This window comes from Mustelus asterias, chromosome 14 (genome assembly GCF_964213995.1).
Source record: "Mustelus asterias chromosome 14, sMusAst1.hap1.1, whole genome shotgun sequence".
Classification (NCBI taxonomy): domain Eukaryota; kingdom Metazoa; phylum Chordata; class Chondrichthyes; order Carcharhiniformes; family Triakidae; genus Mustelus; species Mustelus asterias.
The window spans coordinates 37,585,231-37,600,825 of NC_135814.1; the positions used below are offsets into that span (position 1 = coordinate 37,585,231).

General features: G+C 42.9%; 1 protein-coding gene across 1 annotated transcript in view; it reads left to right on the forward strand.

Annotated features, from left to right (window-relative positions):
* Positions 1-15,595, forward strand: part of LOC144503590 (extended synaptotagmin-3-like) — a 99,451-nt gene that overhangs the window by 53,385 nt on the left and 30,471 nt on the right. The window contains exons 7-8 of the mRNA XM_078228179.1: positions 5,494-5,549; positions 13,964-14,084. Coding sequence (XP_078084305.1) covers positions 5,494-5,549; positions 13,964-14,084 — 177 coding nt within the window. The remainder of the gene's footprint in view (positions 1-5,493; positions 5,550-13,963; positions 14,085-15,595) is intronic.

The window sequence follows — 15,595 nt, forward strand, 5'->3', positions numbered from 1 at the left end:
AGATTACATGTCATTGGTCTTGCTTGGGTGGTTGTGTGGCACCAGTTCTTGCTTGGGTGGTTGTGTGGCACCAGTTCTTGCTGTTCTGCTCTTCTAAATCCATCTTTGCTGGATTGAAAAAATAACACCTCGTTTGAAAAGCCTTGACAACTGAGCGCTCTAAGCCCTCAATTATAAAAGCCATAAAATTGGCAATGAACCAGGTTACAGGCACAAAATGACTACCCTGGCCTTTGCTGCAATGCATGATTTGCCTGCCCCTCCCCCTTCACGCTAATAGATAGATAGGCTGTCTCTGGAAAAGCACTGGGGCATCATGAATATTTCATGAAGGAGGTGCCACAAGGAAAATTAAATGGTTTCTCAGCAGAATAACAGGCAGTTTTAGAAAATCAGGCACAGGTGCATTTATATGAATTGTCATTTCAAATATCAAATTTTCCTGAAAATTGTAATGATCTAAAGTTTAAAAATGCAATCATGCAGGGGCTTTTTAGCTCTAGAAAAGTTAACCCTAAAGAACAGAATGGTTTCATTCCCTTAATATACACCCCAATTCTTTACTGGAGTGGCAGATCTCGCCTGGGAAATGGATAAGGACTGGCCTAACGATCTTCCAACAAATGGAATCAAAACTACTCTTCCTTACGGCATGGTGGCGCAGTGGTTAGCGCTGCTGCCTCACAGCGCCAGGAACCCTAGTTTGATTCTAGTCATAGGTCACTGTCTGTGTGGAGTTTGCACATTCTCCCCGTGTCTGCATGGGTTTCCTCCGGGTGCTCCGGTTTTCTTTCACAGTCCCAAGTTGTGTTGGATAGGGGGACTAGTGGGGTAAATACATGGGGTTATGGGGTAGGGCGGAGGGTGGGCTTGGGTAAGATGCTCTATCGGAGGTCAGTGCAGACCCCACGGGCCAAATGGCCTCCTTCTGCATTGTAGGGATTCATGATTATCTTCAAACATTTTCATGATCTCGTGTCACCTTGTCTTTTGCAATTTCTTCCAGTTTTCTGTCCCTTTCTGCAGCTTTCAGTACTCCAGTTCTGGCCTTCCATATGTCCGCCCTGAATTTGCTCTGCCAGTAGTGATATTCGTCAGCTGCTTTAGCTGTAGCCTCACCAATTCCCTCGCAAAACCCATCTGACCCTGTCATAAAAACATATAAATTAGGTGCAGAAGTAGGCCATTCGGCCCTTTCAGCCTGCACCACCATCAATATGATCATGGCTGATCATGCACTTTCAGTATCCTACTCTCGCTTTCTCTCCATACCCATTGATCCCTTTAGCCGCAAGGGCCACTTCCAGCTCCCTCTTGAACATATCTAACAAGCTGGCCACAGCAGCTTTCGGTGGTAGAGAATTCCACAGGTTCACAACTCTTCTGAGTGAAAAAGTTCTTTCTCATCTCAGTCCTGAATGGCCTACCCCTTATTCTTAGACTGTGACCCCTAGTTCTCACTTCCCCAACATCGGGAACATTCTTTCTGCATCTAGCCTGTCCAGTCCCATCAAGATTTTATGTTTCTGTGAGATCGCCTCTCATTCTTCTAAATTCCAATGAGTACAGGCCCAGTCAATGCAGACTTTCTTCATATGTTAGTCCTTCCATTCCAGGAATCCGGTGAGGTGAGAGTGACAGCACTTGACATCAAGGCCGCATTCGACTGAGTGTGGCATCAAGGAGCCCTAGCAAAACTGGAATCAATGGGTATCAGGGGACAAACACTCTGCTGACTGGAGTCATACCTGGTACATAGGAAGATGGTTGTGGTTCTGGAGGGTCAGTCATCTCAGCTCCAGGGCATCTTTGCAAGAGTCCCTCAGGGTAGTGTCCTAGGCCCAGCAATCTTCAGCTGCTTCATCAATGACTTTTCCTCCGGTATAAGATCAGAAGTGGGGATGTTCACCAATGATTTCACAATGTTCAGCACCATTCGTGACTCCTCAGACATTGAAGCAGTCCATGTTCAAATACAACAAGATCTGGACAGTATCCAGGCTTGGGCTGATAAGTGGCAAGTAACATTTGTGCCACACAAATGTCAGGCAATGACCATCACCAATAAGAGACACTCTAACCACCGCCCCTTAACAATAAATGGTGTAACCATCACTGAATCCCCCACTGTCAACATCCTTGGGGTTACCATGGACCAGAAACTCAACTGGACTCACCACATAAACACAGTGGCTATAAGAGCAGGTCAGAGGCTAGAAATACTGCGGCGAGTAACTCACCTCCTGACTCCCCAGAGCCTATCCACCATCTACAAGGCACAAGTCAGGAGTGTGATGGAATACTCCCCACTTGCCTGGATGAGTGCAGCTCCAACAACACTCAAGAAGCTTGACACCATCCATCACTACATCTACAAACACCCCCACCATCCACCATCGACGCTCAGTAGCAGCAATGTGTACTATCTACAAGATACACTGCAGTAATTCACCAAAGATCCTTAGACAGCACCTTCCAAACCCACGACCACTTCCATCTCAAAGGACAAGGGAAGCAGATACATGGGAATACCACCACCTGTAAGTTCCCATCCAAGTCACTCACCATCCTGACTTGGAAATACATCACCATTCCTTCGTAGTCATTGGGTCAAAATCCTGCAATTCCCTCCCGAACAGCATTGTGGGTCAACCCACAGCACATGGACTGCAGCAATTTAAGAAGGCAGCTCACCACCTCCAGGGCAAGTAGGGATGGGCAATAAATACTGGCCAGCCAGCGACGTCCATGTCCCACGAATGAATTTTTAAAAATCAGTCTGGTGAACCTTTGCTGGACTCCCTCAATAGCAAGAATGTTCTTCCTCAGACTAGGAGACCAAAACTTCACACAATACTCGAGGTGTGGCCTCACCAAGGCCTTGTATAACTGCAGCAAAACATCCCTACTCCTATACTCAAATCCTCGTGCTATGAAGACGAACATGACATTAGCTTTCCTCACCGCCTGCTGTGCCTGCAAGCCAACCTTCAGTGACGATTCAACCATGACATCCAGGGCACGTTGCACTTCTCCTTTTCCTAAACTGCCACCAATCTTCCTGTTTTTGCCACCAAAATGGATAACCTCACAAAGATCAACATTATATTGCATTTGCCAAGTATTTGCCGACTCAGTCAGCCTGTCCAAGTCATCCAGCAGCCACTTAGCATCCTCCTCACAGCAACACACTGACACCCAGCTTAGTGTGGTCAGCAAATTTGGAGATATTGCATTCAATTCCTTCATCCAAATCATTCGTGTGTATTCTCCTCTCTTTTGAAAACTGCCTCGCATTCTGTCTCTTTGATCAGAATTCCTTTCATCTCTCAATCTCTTCCCACACTTGGCATGTTTGTCCTTTTCATTTTTCTCTTCAGTAAAGCACGGGCAATGTTTTTCTGCCTAAGGTTGCTTCACAAATATAGGATATTGTTATTGATCCCCTTTCAGGAACAAATTCTAGTTACGTAATGCACATTCCTTTTACTTAATGTTTCATTATAATCCCAAAACCACTAATTGATTGTGTTATTGCTATAATAATTAGCTTTCATTCCCGTTGCAGTTTTCATTTTGTCTCCAGTTAATTCCAGTCATAGTTATGGTTTTGATGTTGGTTCTGATTCCCGGTTCTGCAGGTAGCAGTGATGTGCCCATATTTATCTGTCTGAATGTAAAGCATTATCTCTGTGAACCATATGATCATATGTACAAACATATGAATTAGGAGCAGGAGTAGACCACTCTGCCTCTCAAGCCTGCTCTGCCATTCAGCAACCTCAACCCCACATTCCTGCCTAGCCCCGATAACCTTTCAACCCCATGTTAATTAAGAATCTATCTAGCTCCGCCTTAAAAATATTCAAGGACTCTGCTTCCCATGCCTTTTGAGGAAGAGGGTTTCCGAATCTCATGACTCTCAGAGAAAAAAATTCTCCTCATCTCCGTCTTAAATTAGTGACCCCTTATTTTAAAACAGTGACCAATGGAGAGAAGTTTAAAAAGGAGCTGTTGTAACTGGTGAGAAAGAATAGTAAGAGGAAATTAATAATAATTTAATAATTGAGAAGGCGTTTGGGATGGGAGAGGGAGGTCAAAGGGAACCATCTGAGAGAGCAGGGAATGTTGGCCTGAGTTAATTATAAATCTTATAAATCTAGTGTATGATTTTTGTGGCTAGTTTGAAGACAAACTACTGCTTTCTGTTAATGCCATCTCTGGGTGAAGGGAGAAGAAAGCAGGGATTGTGGGTGGAATTGATGAAATGGTCTTGTAGAGTTCCTTCCAGATTTCACAATGAGCTTCCTTAGTTGAGGTGATCTGAGGTGGAAGGGCAGCCTAGAAGCAACAGCATTCCCTGAAGATTGGAAGGTTGATGTTGAGCAGGTAAAGCCGCTCCCGGATTTTTATTTTATTTATTTGTATGGGATGTGAGCATCACTGGCTGGGCCAGCATGTATTACCCATCCCTAACTGTCCTCCATTTCAGAGGACATTTGAGAGTCAACCATATTGATGTGGGTCTGGATTCACATGTAGGCCAGACCAGGTAAGGGCAGCAGATTTCCTTCCCTAAAGGACATTAGTGAATCAGATGGGTTTTTACGACAATCAACAATGGTTTCATGGTCATCAGTAGACTTTTAGTTCCAGATATTTTATTGAATTCAAATTTTATCATCTGCCGTGGTGGGATTTGAACCCAGGTTCCCAGAGCATTACGCCGGGTCTGTGGATTGTTAGTCCAGTGATAATACCACTACGCCAATGCCTTCCCCTGTTCCACCTCCAGACTTGCGATAGAAAACAAAACACTAAGTGTGACTGCACTGAAACCATTCCAGGACTGCCAATGCAAGAATATCTTCAGAACCAACCCAATTTGCAGCTCAAAACATGTCATTCTTCTGGGGCTGTGCGTCTAGATTCAGGCTTTGATTTAAAGGACAAATGTTGCAACCTCTGGGCTGGCATTAATATCACTAACAAATGTCCGGTGAGCGATCTGACAGAAGAGTCTCCAGGGTTCAGCCTTCCTTGAAAACAGCAGCCTTCACTCAAAGGGATGCTCATTCTCCATCCAAGGACATCCCAACTGCTCCAAAAATGAAATTCCAGGGATGGCCCTGCATGTGATTGTGATCACCCAGATCAGACTTCACCACATCGGGAATGAATGCGGCCTACGAATATTTGCTGCAGGCTTCAAGGCAATGCACCCAGCACATACACATTGGTGTGACTTGGTTGTCCAACATGGACTTAGACATGTAAACCTGCAAGATGTGATATGTAAGGAGGAGACTGCCTTCCATACCAACACTAAAAACCACACCAATTCTTTCAAGCAAATATTATTTCTCTAATGTGAAAAGAAGATTAAAATGTAATTTGAATATTATACCTCATTGTTGGGGGACAGAGGTCCTCTTGTTAACAAGCTCATTGCTTGCTGTGTTTCTAATTAAGGCAATTGTTTTCTCTCATCAGGTTCTGGAAATCAGCTGGACAGGACTAACCAACCTACTCGATATTCCTGGACTCAAGTTAGTATTTCACACCGAGCTTCTTTCATAGGTTGGGAAGTGGGAATTGATTAAGATATTGGCTTTACAGTGAAATAAAGGAATAATGAATAATTGGGTAATCCTGGGTATATTTTCCTCTGTTCAGTAACTTTAGCAAATAGTGATTTGATTTGATTTATTATTGTCACATGTATTATTATACAGTGAAAAGTGTTGTTTCTTGCGTGCTATACAGACAAAACAGAGAAGGAAAGGAGAGTGCAGAATGTAGTGTTACAGTCATAGCTAGGTTGTAGAGAAAGATCAACTTAGTGTGGGGTAGGTCCTTTCAAAAGTGTGCATAATATATACTTGTATCTACTATTTTACTAATACTTTTGAATATAGGAACATATACCTCTTTTCTTTCCCTTGAACAAGATTCGGAGCCTACGTCAAGTAATGAACCTGCTTCCTTGTCCTAGCCAAGTGACTGGTAACCAGGGGGCTTTCCCAATAACTAAATAGCAAAACTTGGAAGAGCATCAATTGGTGTGATAAATAGTTGTAATATGATTTCCAAATACTCACTATTCAAGTCTAAGATTTGCTTGCTGCATCACTACCAATTGAATTGTATTCCTTGTAATATACTCCTGCATAATTGTGCTGTATATATTGAGTAAAGTGAAGGAACATGTTGTAAATAGCAAAAGCCTGCTTCATGTCAAGTCCAGGAAATGTGAAGTTTGCACGTTCCACAGGAGAGTTAAAATTAAAGCACCTTTCAATTTATTTTTCAATTCTCGACTTCAAAGATTGCTTTGAATATAAAGGATGGCCTCGGGTTGGCATTCTCCATCAATGAGTGAGCTACCTAGAGTCATGTGCCAACCCAGTCCGTTCGAGAAACAATTGTGCATCAGTATATTAATGACAGGAGACAGTTATGTTTTTCAAATATTTCACTAGTCATGCATGAAAGTATAAAAGCGAAGTATCTTTTGTAAAATACTATTTATATATGCTTTTTATGATCATTAGATTAACCCTTTATAATGCTCTTACAACATTTAAAATGTGTCCAGTGCCAAGTCTTAGAATCATAGAAACCCTACCGTGCAGAATAAAGCCATTTGGCCCATCGAGTCTGCACCAACCACAATCCCACCCAGGCCGTACCCCCATATCCCTACATATTTACCCGCTAATCCCTCTAACCTACGCATTTCAGGACACTAAGGGGGCAATTTTAGCATGGCCAATCAACCTAACCCACACATCTTTGGACTGTGGGACGAAACCGGAGCACCCGGAGGAAACCCACGCAGACACGAGGAGAATGTGCAAACTCCACACACACAGTGACCCAAGCCGGGAATCGAACCCAGGTCCCTGGAGCTGTGAAGCAGCAGTGCTAACCATTGTGCTACCGTGCCGTCTTAAATGGAGTCTAGACAAGATGGAATTCAATGTTAACAAATATATTGTAACACAAAAAAAACCCAAAAGTTTTTGTAGCTTTATATTAATAGTGAACAAATTCACTATTGGTTGAATAGTGGTTGAAGTAAGTGCGATAATGTTGGGTTAAATCTCAGCTACTTTATTTGAGGTGGTGAGATTTAAACTTTGCTGTGTAAAACAAACTGATATTTTATATAATCTTTATAAACATGTTTATGATTTAGTTATACATGGTACATAAAGGAAATATTCCCTCAAGTTAGAGTTTAATTAATCACTGTGGGAGGCATCCCCGCCCAATGAACTGTGTAACCAGTATTGAAGGCCTATTATCAGATGCTCATCCAAACACACTTGCTCTGTCTTCTGGACTTTCTCACTTTAATTAAATCCATTTAGGTTTGGTGTTTTTGTGATGATATTGAACTAAAAGAACTGGTGTTAAAATGGAAGCTTGGTGGGTATGAAATTGGAGGCCAGGAGGTAGGTTATGTGTGGGAACAAGGCCAGATTGCCTGATATTTTTAGGGAATATGATTGGGATACCAGAATCTCCCTCCAGGTGAAACTTGAATTTTGTGCTGTCAAGGTTTTGGGCCTCAGATGATTGGATACAGTTTTTGTATCAGTATTTTGTGGAATAGTCCCTACATACAACGGTGTAATTGGTCCATGCTGCTAGTGCGAAATGGGCTCATTATGAATTAGCTACCTATTTTACACCATATCCGGGAAGGCTGTGCAGTTTAATTCATGTTGGATTTGTTGTGTTGTTTGAGCTATGAGTACTGCTAAGTTCTGAGGGAGTAAGATCAAGTTATAATTGTTTTGTTCTACTGATTGGAGTTAATACCAGTAATTTGAAGAAATATCTTTTTACCTTATTGTTTGTAACGTGTTAAGAGAACTTGTGTCAAGCAAATATCAAAGCATAGCAACGTGCAGTGGATTGCTGGGAAGTGTAAACAATTGGGGAGGTGATGTTCAAGTGGTGTTATTGCTAGACTATTAATCCAGAAACTCAGCTAATGTGCTGGGGACCCGGGGTTCGAATCCTGCCACAGCAGATGGTGCAATTTGAATTCAATAAAAAAATCTGGAATTAAGAATCTAATGATGACCATGAAGCCATTGTCAATTGTCGGAAAAAACCATCTGGTTTACTAATGTCCTTTAGGGAAGAAAACCTGCCGTCCTTACCCAGTCTGGCCTACATGTGACTCCAGAGCCACAGCAATGTGGTTGACTCTCAACTGCCCTCAGGCAACTAGGGATGAGTAATAAATGCTGGCCAGCCAGCGACACCCATGTGCCACAAATGAATGAATAAAAAAAATGGTAATAGCAGATCTAGTATGTGAGCAAGAAGGAGATCTTGTGGAATAGTGGCTAGCATTCCTGCCTTTGAGCCAGAAGCTCAGGGTTCAAGTCCCATTGCGGGACTTAAGAGCCATGAAATATGCGTTCATTGCGTGGCCAAGCAGGTATCAACTTGTAAGTCTTACCAACACATGCCAATGATGGGAGGTAAGAATGGGAGAAATTCCTGATCAGCCATGTGATGGAAGGAAATTGAAGCTTCTACCCTCACTATCCATAGCTCCAGACTACAACATGCATGTAAAATGTGATGCTGCCATAGCAACCCAGATTCCTCAGAGGGGCTGGTTGACTCGGTTAGCTGGATAACTAGTGTGGATCAGATTGAAGCCATCAGCACGGGGTTTAATCCCCATTCTGACTGGGTTCACAATCTGCCTCCTGGTGGAGGTTGTGGCTCAGTGGGTCGGTCCTGTCTTCAAAAGAACGCATTTATTTCAGGCGCCATGTTAATGCATGTTATAATAAGGATAAAAATGTGCTGTGTTATAGCACCACAGGAACACATTTATGTGTTTGCATGGAGTCCACATGCCCATTATTTCAACAAAGGCATTATCCCACACACCATAATGCCATCTGATTCTATCATCTCAGTTGAATAATTAGATACAGGGATAGAGTTTGTGTTTTGAACATAGTCAGTGACCCAGCTGCAAATTGCATCCAAATTTGAGCCAGAATTGTAAATGTGAAGAATAATTCACCCTGGGGGGCGTGACTAGCTTTGTGGACAGGGCCAGCTTCAAGCGCTGCAAAAGATTTGCGGTAACTTGATTGATTGGGACGGCACGGTGACACAGTGGTTAGCACTGCTGCCTCACAGCGACAGGGGCCCGTGTTCGATTCCCGGCTTGGGTCACTGTCTGTGCGGAGTCTGCACATTCTCCCCATGTCTGCGTGGGTTTCCTCCGGGTGCTCCGGTTTCCTCCCACAGTCCGAAAAACATGCTGGTTAGGTGCATTGGCCGTGCTAAATTCTCCCTCAATGTACCCGAACAGGTGCTGGAGTGTGGCGACTAGGGGATTTTCACAGTAACCTCATTGCGGTGTTAATGTAAGCTTATTTGTGGTACTAATAAATAAACTTTAAACTGATGCTGAAGATAAATTGTGCTTATAGTTCTATGAACTGTTGTGTGAGTAACTCCGATGTTGGACGAATTGTGCCAAAAAACCAGTTCCCAAAAGCTATCCTATGGTATCTAGTCATTGAAATTGGGGTGGCAATCTAATGCTGCAATGTTGTTGGAAAACCAGACTTGGAGAATTGCACCATTGTACTGTGGTACTTTGCTTCTTCCTTATTTATTATTCCACTCCTGTTCACTTTGATAAATTGCTTGACATTAAACAAACACGTAACAGGGCTCATTAGAATATAAAGTAATATACAGAGTGCTGTGAAATTTGAAACCTAGGTCATTAAAGAAATATACATAATGGCTCGTTATGCAGTATTCATCAAGTTTCTCTGCTTTTGCCGAATATTCTGCAGAGACACCACTGTTTACAGTTTAATTTTATGAAAATATAATAATGTTAAGGTAACGAGGGGAACGTTATTTTAAATTCAGCAATGTACAGAATACTAGTAGCTGAAGTGATGTGTTTTGAAAGTTTCACGCTGTGCCTCATTTGAGTTAAATTAATCTGAATCCATCCATCAGTGAGCTGACTGCAGCTAGCTTGTATCAGATTGTGAATCTAGGACAATACTTCTCAGTGAACTACAAGGAAGTTATTTAACTGATCAATCACAGATTATAAAAGCAAAGCTTATCTGAATTGCAAGCAGTAAAATTGCATTTTTTTACAAAACTCACTTTTTATATATGCTTACTGAAGCAAGAGATAGCTGAAATGGTAATAAGAGTAATAATGAGGTCAGGTCAGTTACACAGTTCCATCTCTCTTCAGCTTGTGTGATGCTGTTAAATGCTCACTAAAAATTAAAATTTATTTATTAGTGTTACATTAACACTGCAGTGAATATTGGCCATATTCTATCATCTCAGTTGAATAATTAGATACAGGGATAGAGTTTGTGTTTTGAACATAGTCAGAATCCCCATATTGGCCCTGGGGTTTTCACTCTGGGTTTTCGCCTCTCCCTGGAGATCACATGGTCTGGAATGAGAAAATTGGGCGGGGATCCTGGATTCAGGATTCAATCCTGGACCGGGGAGCGGCGCGGGCTTGGAGGGCCGAAGGGCCTGTTCCTGTGCTGTATTGTTCTTTGTTCTTTGAAGTTACTGTGAAAATTCCCTAGTCGCCACACTCCGACACTTGTTTGGCTACACCTGAGGGAGAATTTAGAATGGCCATTGAACCTAACCAGCATGTCTTTTGGACTGTGAGAGGAAACCAAAGCACCCAGAGAAAACCCACAGAGACATGGGGAGAACCTGCAGACTCCACATAGGCAGTGACCCAAGGTGGGAATCGAACCTGCGTCCCCGGCGCTGTGAGGCAGCAGTGCTAACCACTGTGCCACCAAATTGTCTTGTTATAGATAGGAGCTGGGTGGCCATCTTAGTTACTCGGTTTATTTCTTTCCTTTCCAAATTAGAATATTTGAAGTTGTTTAAAGCTCTTGTCTTAGATCCCACCAGGCTTCCTTAATATTCAGTTTTTAGTAGGTCATGTTGTTGCTTGAACCCTTAACTGAGTCCAACTCAGACCAATGACACAAAAGTTCGCTCCATCTACTTGGTTTGAAAATCCTCTAAGTGGTGTAGAGCAGTTTCACTGCACAGTGGAAATTTGCCCATGTTTGGTACTAATTGACAGTGCCATGAGGCAAGGTAAAAATGTTAACTGCTGTAAGAAATGGGAAACCTGTGATGCTCTTCTGAAGTTGGAGTGAAGCTACCCTGTTGCTACAAAGTTGAGGTGGCGCTTGCTACACTGAACCTTGGGTGATAAATGCTGCCACCATCTGATTGAAATGAAAAATGTTCTATTCCCCTTCGAGAATATCACGTGATAATTGAACCCTGGAATGGAATTGGGTATTGTCAATGCATTTTTGACATTCTTCTCAGTAAAACAGTTGCTATAGGAAGTACTGTTATTGAATAACCATTCGTACTTAGTTGATTGAAGATTTCTAAATTCCGCTTTTGACTTTTGGATGCGATGTTAAACCTGGATCCTATCTACCCTCTTGGCTGGACGCAAAAGATTCCATTGTAGCTTTGAATGATAGCGCAGATGTTCTCCTGATGTACTGGCCAATACTTACCCCTTAACCAACATCACTTTTGTAAAAAAAGAAACAGATTATTTGGTCATCATGAATTGTTGCTCGTGGGATCTTGCTGTGCACAAATTGGTGGCCATGTTTCCTACATTACAACAGTAAAAAAAGTACTCTTTTTGGCTGCAAAGTGCTTTGGGATGTCCTGAGGTCATGAAAGGTGCTATATCAAGTCAGACAAGAGGCACATTGTTGCTGAATCAAGTGTTCAGAGGTACATTTATATGGAAAGAGAGTATAATTAATATGTAGCAGGCCAGAGTTTGCTGTAATGGGGCATCTTGCAGCAAACACCAGGAATTGAATCTGTTCCTCATCAATTATTTTAGTGTCATAAATTGCTGAAAGGGTGAAAGGATAAAGCCGCGCTTTGGACAACAGAACATCTGTGGATCTTGTTGAGTAACAAGAGCAGTAGTCCTTTCACCTTAATAAAATAGTTCTAAAGATGGTTAAAGAAATAGATGGAGAACGAAACCAGGTGCACACCTTTTGAAACCAGTCATGATTTGAGCCATTCTGACACCACACCGCCATGGATGGATTTTTTAACAGGAAGGATGGTTTCTGGAGTATGGACCCGATAATGAGATGTTGGTCCATTCAAATGAGGTTCTTTGTCACAGTTACATTATTAATCACTTTTGAATTTGTTGAAGAGTCATTTCGGTACAGTGGCAAGGGTGGAAACCTGATTGGAATGATTCAAACATGGAGTTGTGGGAAAGATGTCCACAGATTTAAGAGGTGACAAAATGTTGAAGGATTGTGGATAGGAAAGGCAAGCTGGAGATGGAATGATATTTTGTGAGGATAAATGAGTCAAGGGGTTAGTTTTTTTTTGAGGTGTTGACAGCAGATTTGAAAGAGAAAGGGACAGTACCTGAAAAGAGAGAACCAGAACAGTATCAGCTAACATGAAAGCTGGGAAATAATGCTGGACTGACAGTAGCTTAGCTGGAGTAGGTTCAAGAGAGCAAGAGGTGGATCTCGTGGACAAGATGAGCACTGAGAGGGCATGAGGGGAGATGGGAGCAAAACTAGAGAAAGATGTGAGTTCAGGGTTAGTGCAGTTTTGAATCTTAGTGGAAGTTCTGGCACAGTGAATTAGTAGAAGGGGGGAAGTGGCCGAGGCAGGAAATAAAACTGCAAATGCAGATCCAAAATTAAACAGAAATCATTAGAAATGCATGTTTTTAAAAACTTCTTTCATGGTGCGTTGCTGGCTAGGACAGCATATGTTGCCCATCACTAATTGTTCTTGAAGGGCAAAAATGTAACCTGCAACAGAGAAAAGTTCAGTTAGTTTCTTCATAACAATCTGATCAACAATCTTGACTCAAAATGTTTTCTCTTTGCAATTGCTGAAAAAGGCTGTTGTGCAGGAATTTACAAGCCCCTACCACCTGACAGGAAACGTATGCCCACTAACTCCAGCAGGCCCGAAGCCATCTCACTAATGAATGTTGATTGGCAGAAGGCAGGACTTCTACCCATCACTGGGAGGAAATCCCGGGTTGGAGAGCTGACGGCCAATCAGATTGGCTCGCAGCTGTCTAGTCACTCCAGGGCAGCCGTGTGGTGGTCAGAGAAGACACACCAGCCAGCTGTCTGGAATTAAATGCTGGGAATTAAGGAAAAGTAAGTGGCAGGGCTTAATGGAGGGGGTTTGAGGGGCAGGGTGGTCGGGAATGCCTGGAGGTATACGTGGGGAGTGGGTATAAGAGGGCTGCTTTCGGGGGATAGCTGGTTAGGATGGAGAGTGGGAGAGAGGTCTGGAAGTCATGGGGGCTTCTGATGGAGGCAAACCCCCCCCCAACCCCAACCCCATCCCCACTCAAGATCGGACTCCATTCAATTTTGACTTCCCCCAGTCTATCTTCCACCCGATTGAGGCTGGGCCAGAAAAGGCCCTGAAGTGGCACATTAAGGGCATAAATTGGGCAAAGGCGGGCTTCCCCTCTGAGGCCATGCTCTTCCTACATAAAATCAGGACCAGGTCAGAGTCGGCAGCATCTTGAAGAGAATCCTGTGCTTGTAATTTTACATGTGTATCCCACCCTGCCTCAGAATCCATCGGGGGGTTTTGGGAGAGTTTGCAATTCTGGCCTTTGTTTATTTCCAGGATCTTCTGTATTTCAGGTTGATCCTAGTTTAACACTTATTATGAATAGTGAATATTCTCTCTTCAATAAATTAAAATTGACATTTTTTTCACCACAGCCAATGGTAAAGAAGGTTTATTGCTCACTGGTTGTTATGATAAGGACACTAAGACAAAGCACAATGTTGGGCACTGGTTTTCCTATTTTCCTAAATCTAAACAACCCTTTTCTTCTTTTCAGTGAATTGTCAGACACAAAGATTCTTGACACTATTGCTTCATACATGGTCTTGCCTAATAGGTTCACCTGCCCACTGATTAATGATGTCAATGTTTCTCAGCTGAGGTTTCCTTTACCACACGTAAGTAGCTATTTTGACAAGTGCATGTTCCGAATAGTCTTTTAATCCCTGTACTTTATCAATTTGGTACATTGAAGATTTGAAATATTTCTGAATCTTTTATAAACTACTTGGCATTTGCTTCTTTTTACTGGGTTGGATAGGTTGCTGAGTGAATGAGTTCCCCCATCCCAGCCCCATAGGCAGAATTGGATATTTTTATGATATTTGTGGATGTTCATTCCAAATAAGTGAACTTCTTGAACATAGTCAGGGACAGGCTGGGGGCAAGTTTGATACACCCTGAAATGTGTGCAGGGATCGTGATGTCTGGTAAATGCATGGCTTTCCTGCAGATGCAGAGAGCATACAAATTGTGTGCTGCCTGCCCATGTACATGATCGCTATGTGTAGCCCAGCGCTAAATGTGTTGTTGAGTGGCTGCATTCCTCAGCAGGAGGCCCAGGTTTCTGTGAGGCTTGAACCACTTAAAGCTAGCCACCCAACTTGGTCATCCCGCACGTCTTAAAGGACAGAAACATTCTGACCAGAGCAGCTGCTACAAATAGAGAGTCTAACCGAGAAGAAGTGTTTAATGGTACAACAGAGGATTGAGCACCAAGGTTTTCACTTACAAACAAGGAACAGGAATAGGCCATTCAGCCCCTCGAGCCTGCTCCACCATTCAGTAAGATCATGGCCTGATCTGATAGTAAACTCAAGCCTACATCCTGCCTACACCCGATAACCTATTGCCCCTTTGCTGCCCAAGAATCTATCCCACTCTGCCTTAAAAATATTCAAAGACTCTGCTTCCACCACCTTTTCAGGAAGAGAGTTCTAAAGACCCACAACCCTCTGAGTGAAAAAAATTCGCTTATCTCTGTTTTAAATGGGCAACCCCTTATTTTTAAACAGTGACCCCAAGTTCCAGATTCTCTCACAAGAGGAAACATCCTCTCGCCATCCATCCTGTCAAGATCCCTCAGGATCTTAAATATTTCAATCAAGTTGCCTCTTTCTCTTCTAAACTTCAGGAGATACAAGCCTACCTGTCCAACCTTTCCTCGTTAGACAATCTACCAATTCTGCTATTAGCTTGGTAAACCTGCTCTGAATTGCTTCTATGCAGCATTATAGATTGTGGTGCAAGAGATGGACAGATGGAAGCCTCAGGAGAGGCAATGGAGCCAGATATCAGTTGTGGTCAATGCAAGTACTGCAGCCCTGTGGTCCTGGGTGAAGCTCAGATCCTGACACTCCACACACTTTAGAGGATGGCTCGTTGTGAGGCACCAGGCATGTTTCACCCGAGGGTAGAGCAAGGAGGTAGTGAATGTACCAGTTCACTCGAGGGAAAGGAGGCACACAAGTTCTGCTTCAGAGGATTGACCTAAGGACTCTACTGCTGTGTACAAAATACATAAACATTTGACTCACAATTGGCAGGTCTGTCAGAGAGTTTGTGATCACTGTTGAAGTATGGAGGAGTGTGGCACCAACTTTGCACAGAGCTTAGAATCCATCATTTC